Raw genomic sequence first — 20,761 nt, 5'->3', positions numbered from 1 at the left:
ATCACTCAATTCATTTGCTAGGGTCTGTTTGTAGTTCTATTGTTAAGAATAACCATTTAAAAATAGCCAAACCTCCAGTTTTCCTGAGAGTTGAATATTTCATCATACATTGGCTAATACAAAATTTTCCTTTCACCACTCTGGAGGCAATTTAAAATTAATTGTAAAATTCCAGTAAATTCAATATTACTAGCAGAAATGATGGGCTATAATTAAACAAGGAAACCTTAGTTGAACTGAAGTAAGATTTCAACCGATAAAAGAAATGAAAAAAAGTGACTAACAAATTTCCTAAGAAAAACAATGTTCTTAGCATATAGCTCCATGTGTGTACAGTAGCCCCCCGTTATCTGTGAGGGAGGTGTTCCAAGACCCCCAGTGGATACCAGAAACTGCAGAAAATACCGAACCCTATACATATATGTATGGTTTTTCTTATACATAATACCTATGATAAACCTTAATTTATAAATTAGGCACAGTAAGAGATTAACAACTAGTAATAAAATAGAACAATTATAACAATATACTGCAATAAAAGTTATGTGAGTGTGCTTTCTCTCTCTCTCTCAAAGTATCTTACTGTATCATACTCATCCTTCTTCCTGTAATGATGTGAGACGATACAATGCCTACCTGCTGAGACGAAGTGAGGTGAATGAGGTGGGCATTGCCAACCTTCTGAAAATACATCAGAAGGAGGATCATCTGCTTCTGGAACACGGTTAACTTTACTGAAACTTCGGAAAGCGAAACCATGGATAAGGGGGGACCACTGTGTGAGGATATATTCCTTAAAACAATCTATCAAGTTTTTTTTCAGGACAAAATTGAGTGTCTAATATAGTTACATATGACATTGCTTTGGCATCAGATCAGTTCCATTACAAATATGTAGGAATATGAACACTAAGTACAAGATGCTCTTTAAAACTATTGAAATTTATAGGAATTAGCCTTAGATTTTGGAACCAGCTTTGAGTGGCAAATGACTCGCTTTTATTAAAGTCAGCCTTTTATTTATTTTTTTATGTATATCTTTATAAAATAGTCTATTATCCCTATTTTTCTTCAGAAGGGAATCATCCAAATATCCAGTGAAGTGGCCCAGTTTCCTCACAGATAACTTGTGGGGAAGCCAGAAACCATGCTCATTGTTCTGTGATGCTCAAGCTTGTGCCCAGATCCCTTGGCCACAGGGCTTTTCCCCCAATATCCAACACTTCCACGCATTTTTCCATAATCCCTTTAAAAACAGATGTCATCTCATGAAATTCTTCTTGACTATTTCACAAAAGCTAAACTTCCAAGAATCTGAACAACTTTATTTCTTCTCTATGTCTAATAATATTAGCTCGCAGTCACAATAGACACAAAGCATTTAATGGAGGGTCTTTACTCATTATTAGTGTCCCCTAACCCTAGTGCCCTATGCTGAAATTATACAATTATTTTAAACTGAGTTGACAAGTATCCAATAAAACCCACATTGTTGTTTTTGATTAATACAATTCCATACACTCTCACTACCGCTTAAAAACTCCATAACAACATCATTTCTCAGTGGATTTATGTCTCACTAGATTTGGACAATCAAATAGCCAAATGATTTTTAAAAAAAATTTGTTTCCTGGCAAAAACGCAATCTGGGTCCCCAATAAAGAATTCTCTCTTTGCTAATTTTCTTTAGTCCTGTTTTACCATGTCCTGTACACTACTTGGATTTGAAGAAGATTTTTATAAGGGTTCAACTTCTATAATCAAACCATGGATGAAATGATACAATTACATTACCCAACTCAAACTGCTAGCATAATAATATTACTAGCGAGCATGGTATGTTGATGCTATATCTACTTGTCGACCTCTCCAGTGCCCTAAAATGATTCAGATTCCCAAGCGTGAAATTAGTTTCTCTTGTTAAAGTAAAACCAACCTGATCATTGAAAAAAGAAATGATATTGCCATGGCTTTGAAAAAGATGCTTTCTCTATCACTTCATATATATTTATAGGCACAGACACACAATAACCTTAGAAGTGGTCACTCTATTAGTACTTATTTTTAGTTATAGTTTTTTCTCACAAATCATTTTAGCCCTACTCTTTGGAAGTTGCTTTTAAAGCTGACTTGTCAGTCATGAAAAGAACATGACCTCATTCTCTATCTTCTTAGTAAACTTGACCAAACTCTAAAAGAGGCCACTTGATCATACATGTTAATCATCAGATTTGACTTCAAATGCATTTCCGTAGTTTCCAGAGTCAACTCAACCATCTAAGAAGGATGGCTTTCCGTCACTGAGAAGAGGGAAAGAAGATTCTCAGACTGAAGGTAACTGGTCCTTTCATAACTGAGCATTGATGACCTAACCGGGGAATTCTTTAAACTCTGTGACCCTTTGTAACCTGCATGGACTTCTAATCAAATAGCATACATGAGGTTTTTCCAGTGCAGAAGCCGCCTCGCATCACCATTCATAATCCTGGTAAGCTATAAATCCATTCCTGGAAGTAACAACCTTGTAGGCTACCTGAGGATGATATATCAACTTATCCATCTTCGACTGGAAGCCCTGATACCGCTCTCAGAACTAGTAAGTAGGCAATGGAGACTTACCATATAAGTAATTTATTTCACTTCCTGATAGGAGCCTCTGTAGTTATTGAAGCATACCATAGAAAGGCCAGAAGAGATGTTCCAGAAATAAATCTGCCCTTTTAATGAGAACCAACAGCAAACAATGTATAAAACATTCACTGTCGGGACTCAGGTCAAATAATTCTTGCTGTAACAATGACAAGAGAGCACAACTGATGTCCCTCGGCTGTGGAGGAAGTGACTTGATAAGGTGGCCGTTAGTTAAAACACATGCAAACCCAGAATTAGTGACCGGGCCCCTTTCTACCGAAGGGAGGAAGTACAACAAAAGGACTAAGAATGAGGCATTTAACTATACATTGCTCCTTTCCACACTTACTCTGCCAACTTTATATTGCTTTTATTGGGATTGATTTGGTTTAGAATTTGTTACTTTCTAGACTGAGAAAAGAGATGCAGTATATCCTTCATGACTTTGTTATAAGTCCAATGTGAATTAGCAACTTCTCTGATAATTGTTGATGAAGTCTACATTCTGATCAATTAGATGAACACCTACTGTGTGACGTCTACTCAGGATGTAAAGGAATACAGGACACTTTTCTGGAAACATTTGAGTAGCTGTATGGTTCACTACAAGAAAACAGTTTTATTCCTGAGAGGATGAGAGAAGTTGTCTTTTAATGCAGAAATAGTAAACCAGGTCAGCTTTCACTTACCCTTATCCATATCGCTGAAGTTAAGGACAAAGCATTAGCTGACTATTTAATTGTTACCCCACTAGTCAGAGACAAAGTCTACATTAAACTTTGACTTCCTTCAGGCTCACTGTTTCCCTACCATCTCATGATGCTCTCCTACATACAAATAGTTATTACTATAGTGCCATCCATGCTTATGTACCAAAAGGTAGTTCTATACATCAATTCAGATTTGAAGGAAGAGGTCTCTAGAACTTTTGAGTCATCTTTTAGCTTTGCGATCTGCTTTCTTCAGGAAAGTTGAAACATACATGGATATGGAGACAAAGATATTAATTTAAAATTTAGTTGTAAGTGAAATGTAATGCCCACGTCTACTATATATTCGTTCTGTGTCTTAGAAACTTACATGGGCACATCCATAATAAACTTTGAAGGATTCTGCTTTTAATCCTTCATTGTCTTTTAATTTTAAATCCTTCATTTTATGATTTCCTGCTCTTTCAATTTCCAAATATGCATAAACACTCTCCTGGCTAAATAGTTCCTTGGCAGGAAAACATGTAGCACCTTTCAAAAAGCCAAATTATATCTCTGATGATAACGGCAGTGAATTATTGCAACAGGTGAGGAGAAGCCCAATAGTACCTAAAGATTGCAATCCTTTCAGATGAGGCAGTGATGATATAAACTGCCAAAAGCCAACTGTGTTTGCTTATGTGAATACAACAACCACTCGTCAAAGTTTAGGACCAGTGAGAGGAGCAATTTGTCATGTGTAATCACCTGTTTTCTCAGAAGAGAAACACAGCACCTCCCCAAAGACTGTTTCCCATTTGTCTGGATGATCTGGATGAGGTGCAACAATGCTCTATTCCAGAGGTATTTGGCTCTTGCAATGCATTTATATTTATTTCAAATGAAATCAGAGATGCGTTCTCTATTACTTCCTTGCCATAGGTGTGATGCGTGGGAAGGGATATGTAACCATAAAGTCAGACCACTCTTGGGGATTTTCAGAGCACCACTGCTGACCAATCTGAATTCTTGATCTTTATTCATGAAAAAAGTTCCCCATGGGAAAGGATATAGCTTTACAGCAGTCCAAATTGTAATAGATGTTGATTTACTGTTGATAAATATGTGGAGTAGAGGGAAACAATTCACAGAGAATCCACTATAAGTTCTATGGTTAGGCTTCATCCTTTATTAGGTAGTGAGTAAAAGACAACTGATGCTTACAACTCCAATTTAAGAGACCATTTAAACAAAAATGGTTCCATAGCGAAGTGAGGCAGAAGGGATTTAGGTATTTCTGAGTTTTCTCATATGGCTGATGGAGAAAATATGGCTGATTTGCTTGTTCCCAGCAACTCATTAGAGTTAGTAATACCTTGAGATCCGAGACTCTTGTATCCCACAGGCCCTGACTTCTAGTGGACCGGCTCACTCACTGTGGTGAAAATGAGGAAGAACAGCGAAAGAAAGCACATTGCAGTGAGATTGCATCGATTACCACTAAGTTCTCCACTGGAAAGGGAGGTTTTCTCAGGTGTAAAGATTGTTGGATAAGGATTCAGGCTGACATAGTGAAAGATCAAAATATTTGACAAAGTAGAAAAAGGAAACTAAAGTGCAAAACGGTCGGAAGCTGGTCACACGGGACATAGAGCCCCAAACAACAAACTCATCAGCAACTCTCCACGTGGCTGAACTAGCAGGATCTGTGGGTGAAAAAAGGTAACACTTGCTAACACCAGAGAGTAGAGATACTGGTAAATGCAAAATCACCAGATACTCTCAAAAGCAAATTTTAATGCTAACCAACATGTTTAACCAGAGATATATGGTTTGAAATTCTTGTACCAAAGACTGATACAATACTTTTTCTTTTCCTTTCTTCCTGCCTGCCTTCTTCCCTTCTTTCCTTCCTTCCTTTCTTTTTATTTTGTTTTTGTTTTGGTCGTTTGTTTAACAAAAGGTATATGTTTAAAGCCAACTGCTTTAAAGATATGTTCATATGACAAATGTCGATAGCCAGACGGTGGAGCAGAACTCCAAAGACCAAGTTTAATGTTGAGCACCAAGCACGCTATGGGTGTTTCTTAAATATAAAATGACAAATGCTAAATACCCATCTTTCAAATGGTTTCACCTTGAATCTTCATGAACCTTTCAAAAGGTTACTACAGTTTAGATAAGAGCAGTTTGGGGAAGGCCATACCCAGCCCTTCCCTATATTTTTTAAATAGTCTTTACAAAACCTTTCAAAAATATTTTTTTCTCTAAACCTAAATCATGTAGGGTTGATTTATACATGTTTTATCATTGTTCTACGTTTGTGTGTCACTGTTCTTAATGCAACAGACTGGTTGCATTCAACCCCATCATAGTGATAGGCATGTGTTAGCTTTCTATGGGAAAAAGAAAATAGCCTTTATCACAAATTAAAGGCACAGCTATTTTTATGCTATTTGTTACCAACCTAATGATAACATGTAAGATGGGATGATTATATAATTATTTTATATAGATTTTCTTTTTATAAGTTATTCTCTTAATCTTTCTAACATATATACAATATACATATATTTATATATACCCCTGATAAATCTTGTTTTAAAGGTAAAACATCAACTCCTTTCAGCCTTATGAGAACTATCAAAGGCTGTCAGCATTTCACAACTCCACTACAGAAATGATGGTCGAGTGCATCTTACCAGTATTTTTTTTTTTAACACTACATCCTTGGTCTGCAATTAACTCAGATTCATTTTTCTTGTTTTACTAACATCTAAATATATATCGTTTATATCATGTCAGTAGGAAATCTAAAAAGCAACAAAAAAGCCCACAACAATAGCTAATGTCTACCATCAAAACAGAAACCATTGCCTAAGAGATAACCCTACTGGTACGATATAAAGGGGATACTGCAGAGATACAATAGTCTCTGTTTTTACTGGATATGTACCAACATGAAAAATCTTTACTTTGCATTATCCTCCTAGGTTATGATCATCCCTTATCCACGAAATGGAATAGTTGTACTGGTTTCTTTCTAAACACCCATGATGCATGGGTTTACCTGTTTTCAGATGGATGTTCATTAGAAACACTTCCCTATTTCCAGCAATACTGCTTCACGGTGGGAAAATAGTATTTTGTAAGAAATCGTCTTTCTTACTATCTCCCTCACCTCTACACTTAGCCCTGTTCTATTGTTCTGAACTTAAGGTCATCTCCGAGCTGGACAGAAGGGGGAGAATGTGGACCAGGGAGACCTCCACACCACCTTCTGGCGTTCATTTATTTTTAGACAGCTTACCGGCATGAAATAGTTGTTCGTTCTACCTTTCTCAATTCTTTAAAACCTAGTGGCATAGATTGAGACACAGCACTATTGTTTTACAAGACATCTACTGTATCTACTTTTGTTGGGATAAATACCCAGTAATTGCTGTCATAGCAAGAGGACCAGCACGGGTACTACTATATTCACAGTGTTGCCTTTGTTTTTTTTTCTTCTTTTTTCGTATTATTTTAATCTACAGAGTAAATTATTATATATACATTGGAACCAGTTAATGCCCTTAGACAATGTATAGTTGTTTCATAAAGCAGGAAAGACAATGCAGAGGGAAACAGGTGCCCAAAAGCACAGTCACAAAGGCTTCAGAAGTTCTAGATACCACTACAAGTCAATGCTGGAGATCACTTCTAAAACAATCAATGTTCAAGAGGAATGCTTTAATTTGGAGAAAATACCACCCCACCCGTCCCGCCCCCAAACCTCCCTCCTGTTTTTATAATCTTTTCAATTCACTATCAAAAGTCCTGGCTCTTCAGATATACTGGAAACTATAAATAAACACTGCATAGTTCTCTTTTGTTTGTTTTGTTTTTTGTTTTTTGAAAAATTATTGCAGTACAATTACTCCCATTTGGAATTCAGTAAGGAGCAAACAGCACAGGAGTGTGGGTGGTCCGAATGGGTCCAGGAGCTGGCCGCAGGAGCGCTGGAGGAAGTGCCGAAGTCTGGAACAGTGTTGCTGCTGGAGCAGTTCGAAGACTGAAGGGGGAGTTCACGGCCACAGCAGCAGCGGCCGCCGCAGCAGCCAGCGGGTTCGGTAGAATTCGCGGAGCCAATGGCTTTGAAGGTTCTTTTGAAAATACTAATTTTACCTGCAAAAGAGAGGAAAAAGAGTAGAAGAACAACAGTTTGGGAGTCTACACTCAGAATCCAAAATGGTGGGCAGTTTTAAAATATAGCAGTAAACAACTACACAGATAAACTCACACTTGGGAACAAACAAAAATAATGCAAAGCGTAGAACATCTTTCCTTGGAAAGAGTTGGGAGATCCCTAAAAATGGTAGACCTAAGATGTTGAAGAGTCCTCCGGAAAAGTACACAGCAACTTTAGTTTATTTTCCTTGATAAATATACTTCCCGAGGAAAGTATTCATCTTGAGAAAAAATAAGGAGTTTTTACTTCATCCTTTACACACACATTATACGGAATTGACATTTTTAAAGAGAGATTTATTAATGCTGTCAGCTACCGTTAGACTAGCCAATTTTGTAAACAGAGTAGCACAGCAAAGTGTAAGGTACTAGTCAAGAGAAATAAAAATAAAATCCCATTTTATCTCCCTCAAAGTTTCACATGTTCTGCTTTTTTTGTGCAAATGTATAAACGTTCTCTCAATCCCACTGTACAAAACTAGTTCATTTGCTGCCTCACAGCATTAGCGAGATGGCTGTTTTCACAGAGAGAATGTTCCCGTTTATGGAAACAGTAACATGGCGATAGTTAAGAAGGAGGTTTGGGATGCTAATATTAACACAATTTGACTTCTCTGTTTATTTAAAAACCATTCACTTCATTGTTGAAAGCTGCATCTATGATGTTCAGAAATAGCACTCAGGGTTATGACCAGCGATGCCGAAACATCAGCTCTGCGCAGAATTCACAGCCTCTCAATGCAATTAAAATTCTTCCTGTACAAAAGAGTAAAGTGACTTCATTTGCATAAAAATGGGTGATGCTACTAAATTAATTGGGTCAACTCATACTGAAGTCCCATAATAGATGATTGCAGTTTTCCTTTAACTAATTTTCATGTGTCAGCAGCACACAATAGCACCAATTATTAGTAAGATCTATTTCGAAGAAAATGGATTCAAAATGCACTATTCACCACATAACTATACATCAGTTGTTCTTAACTTTTCATTGAACCCTGGGTCTCTCTGATGAAAGCTATGGTCAATTCAACCAGGGGAAAAGAGCACATGTTCATAAATATTAGCTTAAGATATTAAGAATTTCACAGATTTCCCCTAAAATTCTATACAATTCCAGATCAGACATTAGTACTGGCAGCTTACTAATCTCAAAGGCACATTTGGGGTAATGGGAAGAGGGTATTTCTCAGGAAGCATTTCCCCAGGCCTTAGATACTGTCCTTGGGTAAATAATTAAATAAAATAAGCTATTCCTTTGAGACTGTGTTATTCAAAATCTATAATTGCTGAGAGCATCAACAATACTGATGCCTTGTCTCTTAAAGATATTAAAAAGGAGATGAAAGAACTTGTTCTTCGCTGACCTTTCCTAAAAGTACCCACTATTGTCAAGATCAGATTTAATGTGACCACTTTCCTGACTCAGAAGAGTTTGACTTTTTTCCCTCCCCCACGCTCTGTCATAAGCCTGAGACCAATCAAAAAGATGAGACACCGGACTGTGTCTAAAGGTGGTAGAACACCCAAACAACTCACGAAACCAATAATCTTATTGGTGGAGTAGGGATTGGACTTTCAAATCACTTGTTTGTCATTACTTAGGTATCTTCCATTGATTTCATTTAGTAACTGACCAAAGAAAAAAAAATTCCAAGTTCAGCGGACTGTGAGACATTAAAAGTACTCTCTTTTGGGAAGCAAAATGACACTCACCCCCAGTGGATGTGCTGCCTTCTGTAGTTTGTTGTAAGGACTGTATTTAGGTTTCGGAGGCTTCCCAGCAGCTCTGTCTTTGTGCCTTCTACTGCTAATGTGCTATTAAAAGCAATTAAAAATGACAGCTTTAAAAAATCATCCCCAAAACCTCATAAATATTGCTGTAACCTGAGGATATTAATGATTTCATGCAAGTTTCAGAAAGACGAAAAGAAAAGAGCATGCACTCTTGTCCTTGGATTCTGATGCCTTAAGGATGCCTATTTTTACGCCATCCATTTTAGCATACTTTTAACAAATAGACCGATCTTCTTTTCCCCAGCCTTTCTCCTTATCACTGTACAGATCTCCTTTTTTAGAGGAGAGTTTACAAAGGAAAGGAATGTCTGAAGGAATTTTATGTGCAAATAAACAAAGAAGCCGAGGCATGAATTTATTTCCATACTAATATTTACCCTTGCATTTGTACAGCCAAACGTCAACCCCTTAAAATCTAAAGATAAATAACCAAGGTGCATAAAATCAGTGCAATATTGTACATATGCTTATAAAACACAACATAGTATGAGGGCTGGGCCTTCGATTAGCAATGTGTAAGGGAATCTTCGCAAGGCTATTCACAGTAAAAGTGAATGCAGCAGGATTAGTCATCCCTGTAGCAGGTGGCTGCGGGATTTAGAAATACAGTACAACACCATGTAATAAAGTACATTAAGTAAAAGAATGGCACAGTATAAATTTAGTTGTAGCATGTAAATATCTAAACAAGTAAAAATGGAACATTGCAATTTGACCTTTAAAGAAAATCAACACTTTTGACTGGGAAACCTGGTAGAGAACAGATCTAATACCCCTTTTCCTCCCACTCTTCATATATAACAACACTACAAACTCACTTCAGACAATTTCTGAAAGGTCTTAGAAGCCATTACAATTTAGCATTCTCTCAGCAACTAAAATAAGCATACTTAAGTAGGGAGAGGGAATAGAAGACAAGCGGATAGATGGATGGGAGGGAACAACAGAAAAGAGAGGGATAAAAGGAAGCACACACAAGTGTCCCCTGTCTGTTTTCATTTCTGGAATATGTGCCGCCCACCTGTTTAAGTTGTGTTTCCGAGTTGACGTGCACATCACAGATTTCACAGTGAAACGTTTTGTTTTGTAGGCCTGTATTTCCCTTATTAACTGGTCCTTTGCCTTTCACACCAGCCCTAGGAAAGGCTTTGATAGTCCCACTTCCGTTCCGGGCTTCCAGCATGGTTTTGTGCTTAGTACCTGCCAGGAATATTTAGCAAAAAAGAAAGAAAAAAGAGGAGAAACATCTTAACTAGTATATGTCTTCAAGAAATGATACAATATCAAATGTGATGCCTGGTGCTGGTGCCATTCCAGGAATTATGGTTGAAATATGCTAATGACACAGAAGAGTGCAACGATGTGCTCTGACCACCTTACATAACATTACTTACTTAATTACTCATTTTTTATAATGTCCCACATTACAAATAAGCACCATCAATATACTAAACTTGAGAGTCCTGAGATGAAATTAAATGGGTGTTACTTCGTTTCATTTCCTCTTGATGCTAATAAGACATAAATGATAGCTGATGAGGAAGAGTGATTTAGTTGCTAAAGGTATAGTTGGAGGTGAGGTGTAACAAATGTAATCAGTTTAAACATAGTGTGTTTACAGAAGTGGCACTAATTAAATATCCACTTTCTAAACAGAATACAAACAAGCTTTCCTGTCTATGTGTTTTAGGCTCAAAGAGGAAGAGTAATAGAATAAGATCTTCATGACTGAAGAAAAGCTGTAATTGGATAGTAAAACCCACAAAGATTGGCTAATTTCAAATACAAGCAAATATCCAAGAACATGAGGGTTGGAATCATAGGCTAAGCAGATGCACAATAAATAAATGCTTCTTTTTAATAAATCAATAACATCTTTGTAAAGTCATACATAAGTAACATAGCTCTACTTAACATTTGTTTTTTAAAAATCACTAAAGTTCATGATGGCAACTTTCTCTCAAAATTTTGCTCACAATTTCCTTTTTCTTACAGTTAATAAGTATTCGTTATTTTTCTCACTTAGTCATGTGTTTTTGCTATGAAATTTTCTCTTGTAATCATTTATGTCCTTTCTGCCATTCTGGTTTTTTGAATCCATTTTTAGTGTTTTTTCCCTTCCTAATTGTATTTATTAGATTGTTGTCAGTCCTGCAAGCCTAAACAAAGATTTTTAACTTGTGACTCTTTGGGCCAGCCTGCAGAACCACTGAATATTAATGAGGAAAATGTGTTGAGGGGCACTCTGGCTCAGTGCCAATTACCATCGTCATAAATAAGAGGCAATGAATACACACAGTGGGTTTATTAGCCAGGTTTCTCTCTTTGAAAATGATTATAATTTTACTGAGTTCAATATAAAAAAATGTGTATTTTTACAAATTAGATTACCCACTTTGAACATTGTATTCTTATGCACAGCTATTGCAATGTTCATATTTCAACACATTAAGGAAAGAGGAAAAAAGGCACATCTTGTGAGAAGACTGGAGGAGCTGAAATATGGAGCCACAGAACTTCCCCCTGGTGGTGGTTGTGAGGCCTCACTGAGGTTTGCTTTCAGCCGTCTCCCTTGTCATATGGTGACACAAACGCTTTCTACTTTGTCTGAAGATGTTCTAGGGAGCAAGATATATATATATATATTACATACATGCACACATAGACACACACACACACACACACACACACACACATTGTTTTGCCCTACTTTCATTTATTCCATCTTTATGCAAAGTAGAAAGTGTTTGTGTCACTATATGGGTGTGTGTATAGATGACTGTCCAACCTTCTTTATCCAAACAGGTGATTTTATCAAAACAGTTCTTTTCCATGCAGCTTCTTCAGTCAAACTGAGAAGCATTCCTAGGGCCATTTTGGCTTAGGAATGCCTAAGAAGTAGTCAGTGAGAGACACTTGCATCCTGACACTCATGAGGGACTCCTGATTCACTCTGGTTAATATCTTTCGGGATTGGGAGTTGGTGTTGGTGGGTAGGTGGAACCTGAACGGATCAGAAAACCATTTTAATCTAGTCAACAACATTTCAGTTAATTTATCTTGCCTAGGAGAAGAAAAAAGCCAGACGTAGGTGGCTTACCTCAGGACTGAGTGTCAGGGAGTTAGGGAGATGAGGGGAAATTCAAAAGTTTTGGCCTCAATAGTATGGGCTTAGCAATAGGAGGTAAAGATCTAGAAAATAACATGTTCCCGGTAATACCTTTGGCAAGCTAAGATCCACCTATGCCATGTCCCTAGACGAGTGGAAATGATATGTAGAAATATGTGAACTTTTAGGAATACGCATCCTCTCAGAAAATCACTGGATTGCTAGCATTATTATTTCAATTTAATCTCTTCACAGAAGCTAGAAAAGACAGAATAATTAAATATACCCACCCACTGGCGCCTTACATACACAAGTGCACGCATGCACAAACAAACATACACCATACATATATGGTTAAAAATGTGGCAAGATTGGGTGAAAAATGTCACATAATAGCTTTGACTGTAGGGTTACTATTCAGCATCAAATAGAATGGAAGTTTTGTACAATATAACCTCCTGCACTTAGATTGTGAGTCATAATTAAATAGCTATTAGATGGTTTTATAAGATCTTAAAGCTTGAATAAGCTCTAAGGGTCGATGTATTTCCTCCAAGTCCAGCTAAAATTAAGGAAAGATGGACTCAATTTTAAAACATTTACATTTTTGAGAAATCACATGAGCATTAATAATATGAAATTAGTGATTATTAGGACAACTCATTTTCTTTTTTAAACATTGCACATGCGCTAAGTTATCTACCTGCTCACAGTGACCCTATGAGTTAGGTGCTACCATTATGCCCATTTTAGAGATAACAAACTGAGATTCAGACAGGATAAGTTTCTTTCCAGACTCACAAAGCAAACACTACTTAAGTTCTTGGCAGGTAAAAAGTGGATTTCTCACGAAGTCTCTAGAACTATGGGGACTTAGAGAAAAATCCACTAAGGATTTCTGAGCCAGTTGAATTCCAGTTACACATTAGTCTCTCATATCACCTTTAATTTTCTACTTTGTTAATGAAGTCTTTCCTAAACTCGGATTTTAATTTGCGTCTCTTAAATCTCACCCCTCTTTTTTTCCTTGCAATGCTCCTTTCCCCTCAGCAGAGTATTGTGAAACACGATGCTTTGAAAGGCTGTGGCTCTGTGATGGCCGGTTTGATCACTCTGGTTTCAACATCCTGTAAACATTCGCAAGGCTCCTGCCTGCCACTGTGATCACACAGCAGAGCAGTCACAAGTCGGCTTCTCTGCTTTATTCCTTCCTCGGGGGAAAGAATCTGCAAGAAGCTAAATGGACCATTTTCTTCCTAGCCCTTTTAAAAGGCTGACACTGACAATGACCCTCATTTGAAGCTTCATGAGTCCTGAAATGTGAAACCATACTGCAACCATAGTTTAAACTCAGCAAATCATAATGCTCCAAGAAACACTGTTTTTGTTTGCTCGTCTTTGATTACGTCGGGTCAAGATATTTATTGATCTTATGTCTGCAAAAATCAAAGTAATATGTGGGGCGGGAGAGTGGAAAGAGGCTGGCCCTCCCTGTTATTCCCCATCATCTTTATAACCATCCTTTTTCAGATGGCTCTCAAGTTAGGTACTAGCATAAATTAAAGATAAGTGGGCAAGAAAACTAGCACATTACTTTTAAAATTAAAGTAAATCATTCATTAGGTCATCAGGAAAATTGAGAAAATTTTTTAAAAGTAAAAATAAGAAAACCTCTGCCGGGCCAACCCTGTGGCTGAGTTGTTACAGTTCCGCACACTCTGCTTTGGCAGCCTGTGTTCGCAGGTTTGGATTCTGGGTGTGGACCTGCTCCACTTGTCAGCCTTGCTGTGGAGGCATCCCACGTGAAAAGTAGAGGAGGATTCGCATGAATGTTAGCTCAGGGTTAATCTTCCTCAAGCAAAACAAAGAGGAAGATTGGCAATGGATGTTAGCTTAGGGCAAATCTTCCTCACCAAAAAAAAAAAAAAAAAAAGGTGAAAAAAACCCCTCCATAATTCCACCAAGAAGAGGTTTATCAAAATACAAATAGCAGTAATCATGTACCAGTCTTTTCTTTTCTATTTGTATAAGCACACTTTAAAAAGCTTGGATAACTTAAAGTGACTTTGCATAGAAATTCTCATGGAATTTATATATTTTTAGTAATGTACGTGATTTTTAATGACAGCACAGGTTTACAATACATAGATGTTATATATTTGACCACCTATTTAATATTAGACAGTTGTATTATTTCCATTTTTTCCCTATATAATTAGGTTGTAATGAACATCCTACTCATTAAATTTTTTGTCATACATTTGGTTGTTTCCTTCGGACAGATTTTCATGAGTGGTATTATAGGGACAAAGAATGTGACTATTTTTAAGTCTCTTGAGTCAAGTTTCCAAATTACTTTCTAAACATTACAAAGGAAGTTTTAGAGGGATTCATTTTATAGGGAAGTGTACCCTGGTATAGTCTGCAAAACTTGCCCCTCTAAAAAAAAATTTAAATACCTTAAAAGTTCAATTTTCCAGAATGCCCAGAAATGATATTTAATAGTGTTAGACTACACCCTTAACAAACTCATGCAACTGCCAGCAATAATCTAGTTACCTTCTCATTGACAAGTTCACATGATTCCTCTTATAGGTGAGTGGGCAGAAAAGTGGTCAGTCTCCATACAGACTGCAAAGTATAAAGGTGTTTTCTTGATGTGTTTATTTATGATATTCAGTAGAGTGGCATTACAGTCCAACTCCTGTGTGTCGTAAAGAAGAAAAGTTCTCTCTCTCTCTCTCTCTCTTTTTTTTTTTGGTGAGGAAGATTGGCCCTGAGCTAACAACTGTTGCCAATTTTCCTCTTTTTTGCTTGAGAAAGACTGTCACTGACCTAACATCTGTGCCAATCCTCCTCTATTTTGTATGTGGGATGCTGCCACAGCATGGTTTGATGAGTGGTATGTAGATCTGAGCCCAGGATCCGAACCAGTGAACCCCGGGCTGCCAAAGTGGAGCATGTGAACTTAACCACTATGCCATGGGGCCAGCCCCAAGAAAAGTTCTCTTGAATCTATATATCTGAACTATATAATCAGCAACAAAAGCCTCCATGTTCTCTTTTTTATCCTCTAAATGTCAAATTAAGCTTTTATTATCCTGACCTTCTATATAATATGTATTTTCCATGTTAATCATATTCGCATTTTGTTTTAGAGATGAAAACTTTGGTTGACTTTATCAGCATATCAACAAACACTAAGCATCCAGAATGGCATCCCTAGTAACAGGTGGCCAAGGAATGCCTCAAATGAGTAAAAAATTGTATTTTTGTTAGCTCGCTGGTTGAAAGTAATATGCTGATTCACCAGTAAGGTCTCTAAGGTCCAGTTTGCAGAGGTGAAAGGAGAGACAAGGAAAACAAGAAGTCTAAAACAGAGGAAAGGAGCACTTTGCTGTTAGCATCAGGAAGGGTCTCAGAGGGAGAGTTACGAAGTTGGGACGGGATGGGATGGGAGACAAGCCACATCCAGCTCTAGTGGAGATGGCTTTGGTGACCTGAGATAGCCCAGGAAAGAGCTCCTGGGCTCAGGGACCCAGTGGGCAGATCACGTGGCTGGGTTTTATGGGGAGATGAAGACATGGAATCCATACAGCAGAAACCCTTGAGAGCCCAGTGTGTGAGGAGAAACATCAGGCATCCAGAAAGCCTCTTTTATCTGTAATAACTGACTCCAGGGAATGCTGAGGCTTTCCTGTGCTGCTTCACACATGCTTTTAACAATCTTTATGTGCACCCATCTCATCTCCTTAAAAACAAGGCCCTTAAGATCATGGGAAAATGCCACATTGCTTTTACATCCATTACCTAAGATAGCCAGCAAAAACATCTTCACATGATAAACACTAAACCATCAATAATGGATGAATTAGATACACTTTCATGGCAGAACAGATATGACGTTGTCTTAGCTATTTATAAAAGCAGCGTTTTTGTTTACTTTTTGTGTAACTAGTTTTATTTAAAGATTTTTTTTTTCTACACCCTTGGTAGAAAATTCAAAGAGCACAGAAGGGTAAAGTGAAAAGCAACAGCCTGCCTGCCCCTCACCTTCAAGCTGCACGTCCTCAGTAGTGACACAGTTTCATGAGGAGACTTCCTGTAATGTTCTAAATATTCACGACTTTATATTAGGCACGAGTAAGAAAAATAATGTAGGTTGAACATTCCCCTTGATTTGCACACAAAACCACTTTTAACAAGAACAGCATATAAAAAGTACACAGTAAGAACGTGCATCTTGACACAAATCTGAAGTCACTCATTTTGGTTGTTAATCAGTGAGATGTCACTAAATGTGAAATAGCTAAATCCTGAATGATCACAGATATGTAAAAATTCCTATTAGCTAATATATCCTAAAAAACCTATATTGTAATCCCTAAACATATTTTTTATGAATTATAGCTCTAGTGCACTGTCTGATAGAAACTTCCATGCCAATGGAGATGTTCTATATCTGAACAGTCCAATACGGTGGCCAGTAGTCATATGTGGTTCTCGAGCACTTGACGTGAGTCTAACTGCAGCTAAGAAACTAAATTTACAGAATGAAAGTAGACTATCATCTTACACTGTGCACAAAAATCAACTCAAAAGGGATTATAGACTTGAATGTAAGACCTGAAGCCATGAAACTTCCAGAAGAAAACATAGGCAGTACGCTCTTTGACATCGGTCTTAGCAGTATATTTTCAAGTACCATGTCTGATCAGGCAAGGGAAACAAAGAAAAAATAAACAAGTGGGACTGTATCAAACTAAAAAGCTTCTGCACAGCAAAGGAAACCATCAACAAAAGGAAAAGACACCCTAACAATTGGGAGATGACACTTGCAAACCATGTATCGGATAAGGGGTTAATATCCAAAATATACAAAGACCTCATCTGTCTCAATAACAAAAAAACCAACAACCCAATTAAAAATGGGCAAAAGATCTGAACAGAGATTTCTCCAAAGAAGATAAACAGATGGCCAACAGGCACATGAAAACATGTTCAACATTGTTAACTATCAGGGAAACGCAAATCGAAACTACAATGAGATATCACCTCATTCCAGTCAGAATGGCTAAAATTAACAAGACGCTAAACAACAAGTGTTGGAGAGGATGTAGAGAGAAGGGAATTCTCATACACTGCTGGTGGGAGTGCAAACCGGTGCAGCCACTAAGGAAAACAGTACGGAGTTTCCTCAGAATGTTAAGAATAGATCCACCATATGATCCAGCTATTCCACTGCTGGGTATTTATCCAAAGAACATGAAACATGAATGCATAAAGATACTTGCACCCCTATGTTCAGTGTAGCATTGTTCACAATAGTCAAGACTTGGAAGCAACGTAGGTGCCCATCAAGGGACGAATGGATAAAGAAGATGTGGTGTATATACACGATGGAATACTACTCAGCCATAAGAAATGATGAAATCTGGCCACTTGTGACAACATGGATGGACCTTGAGGGAATTATGCTGAGTGAAATAAGTCAGAGGGAGAAGGTCAGATACCATATGATCTCGCTCATAAGTAGAAGGTAAAAACAACTACAAACACACAGCAATAGAGATTGCATTGATGGTTACTAGAGGGGCAGGGGGCAGAGAAGAGGGTGAAAGAGGTGATGAGGCACATGTGTGGTGATGGATTATAACTAGACTTTGGGTGGTGAACATGATGTAATCTACACAGAATTCGAAATATATTATGATGTACTTCTGAAAGTTCCGTAATGCTATAATCCAATGTTACTGCTATAAAAACAAAAATTAAAAAAAGAACATAAATAAACTCATTGAAACAACAACAAAAAAGAAACTAAATTTGCAATTAATTTAAATTTAAATAGCCAGCTGAGGCCAATGGTTACCATATTAGGCAATACAGCTCTAGTACTCAAGTACGCCCTGCATGAGCATGTGGAACAAACAGCAGGTATGAGACAGAAGTGGTTATTTTAATCATTTGTAGAAACCTTCAAGAAGGCGCAACAGCAGAATTGTGATAGGAGAGTCTCTATCTTTATTTTAAATCAAATTGAAGTTTTACCATTACCCTAGAAGATGCTGAGAAGGAGTGGCAGAAACTCTTTGGGCCTTAATAATAAGGCCAGGAACACTGACCACAGCTGACTGGCTTGAGATTTTCACTTGAAACATGAAATGGCAGATCTCTTGATAAAACAAGGCTTTGCATATTTTCTTTCTGAACACGAGGGAGAAAGTAGACACAGGCTTCTTGATGGCAACTCCTGAGTTTTGCTCATTTTTGTATTCTTAGTGCCTAACACACAGTAGATGATCAGTGAAGATTAGCTGAAGTATTAGATATTGATAAAGATCAACAAACAAATATTAGTAAAGAGAGTTGTGGGCTCAGGCTCTGGAACGGTGTCAGTCAGAAATTGCCTCCCTTAGCTGTATAGTTTAGATTTCTTTGTGCCTCCATGTCCTCAGCTGTGAAAAAGGAAATTATCTGTTCTATTGAGGTGTTGTATTAAATACATTTATTGTTTTAAGGATTATTTTCGGCACTTCCCATGTGATCAATAAATTTTAGTCAGTCTTCTCATTCTCCTCAACATTGTTGTTTTTGTTTAGTTAAAAATTTAGAAATCTCCAAGCATTTTAAAATTTAGTAAAGTCCATCCTTTGATAACTGTCTTTTTGGTATATTAAAACTTACTGAGTGCTAAAAGAAGTTCTGTCTAGGGATAGAAAAGCTGGAATGAACTTAGTGAAAATTATCAAATGTTATCACCTCAAGTCATTATCAGAAAAATCTGCCCAAATTAGTAATGAGTGTTAACTGTAAAACATTTCAAAGTTCTTTTTTAATTATATAGAGAAAACCATCAAAATTAGCTAAGCAAAGCGTTACACCTAGGAGAATGTTTTGAGAGAATTTCTTTAAAGGAAAAGACAAAATACATCTTTTGCAATATCTGTGTCCATAACATATAGTAAAAGGGGACTTCCAGATCTCTTGGAAACAGTATGTCCTCTGAAGGTATTTTAAGCATTCTTAGACTGTTTTGTGAATCATGCAAATAAGCTCAGGAGAGCTATTTCTTTTCCCAAATTCTAAGAAAAGAGAAGCAGGAACGCCCCTATTCAAATCCTGTATTCCAAAGTTATGGAATATAAATCAATTAACTGCAACTTGGAGTGGTTATACATTAGTGAAAAATAAAAAGAGAAAGCAAATGAAAAAACACAATTGATTGCTGAACAATGCTAGCAGCAGCTGTGGTCATACTAATAATCATGCCACAATATTTCATCTTACAAGGTGAGAGAGAGAGAAGGAGTAAGAGAGAGAGAGAGGGAGAGAGAGAAGCCCAAAGAGGACAACTGACTTGTTCTGGTTCACATAGAAAAGTCATCTGCAGATCTGAGGTAAAAATTAAGTCTGATAACTTCTAATTCTAGGCCATTCCATTATACCATACTAGAGGCAGTGTTTAAAGAAAGTCATAGTCCCAAAATTTGTTTATGATTAAGAATGCATTTTCTAAGATTAGAAGAAAACCATGTTTTGAAATGTTCCTGGCTTCCCACGAGCGGACCGTAAATGCTTAACTCTTCCCTCAGTGCTTCAGGCCTTATTTTCTGTATATAATGTGTTTCCAAAGGGAAAAAAGAAAAACACTTTGAATTAAATTCAGACTCAAAGAACACATCTCCTCACCCTACAGCCTGGTTCCTTCTGATCAAAATTGTTGTTCAAACCTGGTTCCCTGAAAAACACAGCCCAATCTTAAGAAAGGTTTTCGAATATGTGGCTCTAGAAGAAAGCAGAGAAGCCTTTAAAGTTCTATGCGATGGTTTGCGATGAATGTAGGGGGCAGTGGAGCACTAAGTGTGGGGTAGTGATTGTGGTCTGCTCTGGGTGCAGGTAATGAGGGGGTACATCCAAGAGAATCAGAAAACAATAATTTAAGGGACTAAAAAAAGGCAGTCTGCTTTCCACAAGCACCACAAACTGGCAACTCTAAATAATGTCAGCGACAAAGGACTACTCTCAAAAATATTTTGTTGGTCTATCTTCTAAACAATTGTTGTAGTTACTGTTGAGATTCAGTATATATTAAATTAGCACATTTTATTACTTATCCTATAATAAACATCGTGGGCTATATGGAAATTAATTTGTGGAACTCTCCATTATACAGCCAGCCCCAAACACACAAATTCAGCTACAAGCTTTTGTTTCATTAGTAAGTTCACAACAGTTTGAAATCCTCTGAGCCCATGAAGGCAGCAGGGCATGCATCCAGCCCGTGGGGCTATATATTTTTTAA

The 20,761-nt window shown here is 37.3% G+C and overlaps 1 protein-coding gene across 3 annotated transcripts in view; it reads right to left on the bottom strand.

The window, feature by feature from the left end:
- Positions 1-6,817: 6,817 nt before the first annotated feature.
- Positions 6,818-20,761, bottom strand: part of ZNF385D (zinc finger protein 385D) — an 806,057-nt gene continuing 792,113 nt past the window's right edge. For all 3 annotated transcript variants that reach the window (XM_070492980.1, XM_014829851.3, XM_070492981.1), the window contains 3 exons: positions 10,369-10,547; positions 9,267-9,368; positions 6,818-7,487 (listed from right to left, as the gene is read on the bottom strand). In XM_070492980.1, coding sequence (XP_070349081.1) covers positions 7,254-7,487; positions 9,267-9,368; positions 10,369-10,547 — 515 coding nt within the window. In that variant the 3' untranslated portion in view covers positions 6,818-7,253. The remainder of the gene's footprint in view (positions 7,488-9,266; positions 9,369-10,368; positions 10,548-20,761) is intronic.

This window comes from Equus asinus, chromosome 21 (assembly GCF_041296235.1).
Source record: "Equus asinus isolate D_3611 breed Donkey chromosome 21, EquAss-T2T_v2, whole genome shotgun sequence".
NCBI classification, from domain to species: Eukaryota; Metazoa; Chordata; class Mammalia; order Perissodactyla; family Equidae; genus Equus; species Equus asinus.
The sequence above is the reverse complement of the archived record's forward strand: the minus strand, read 5'-3'. Positions and strand labels throughout refer to the sequence as shown.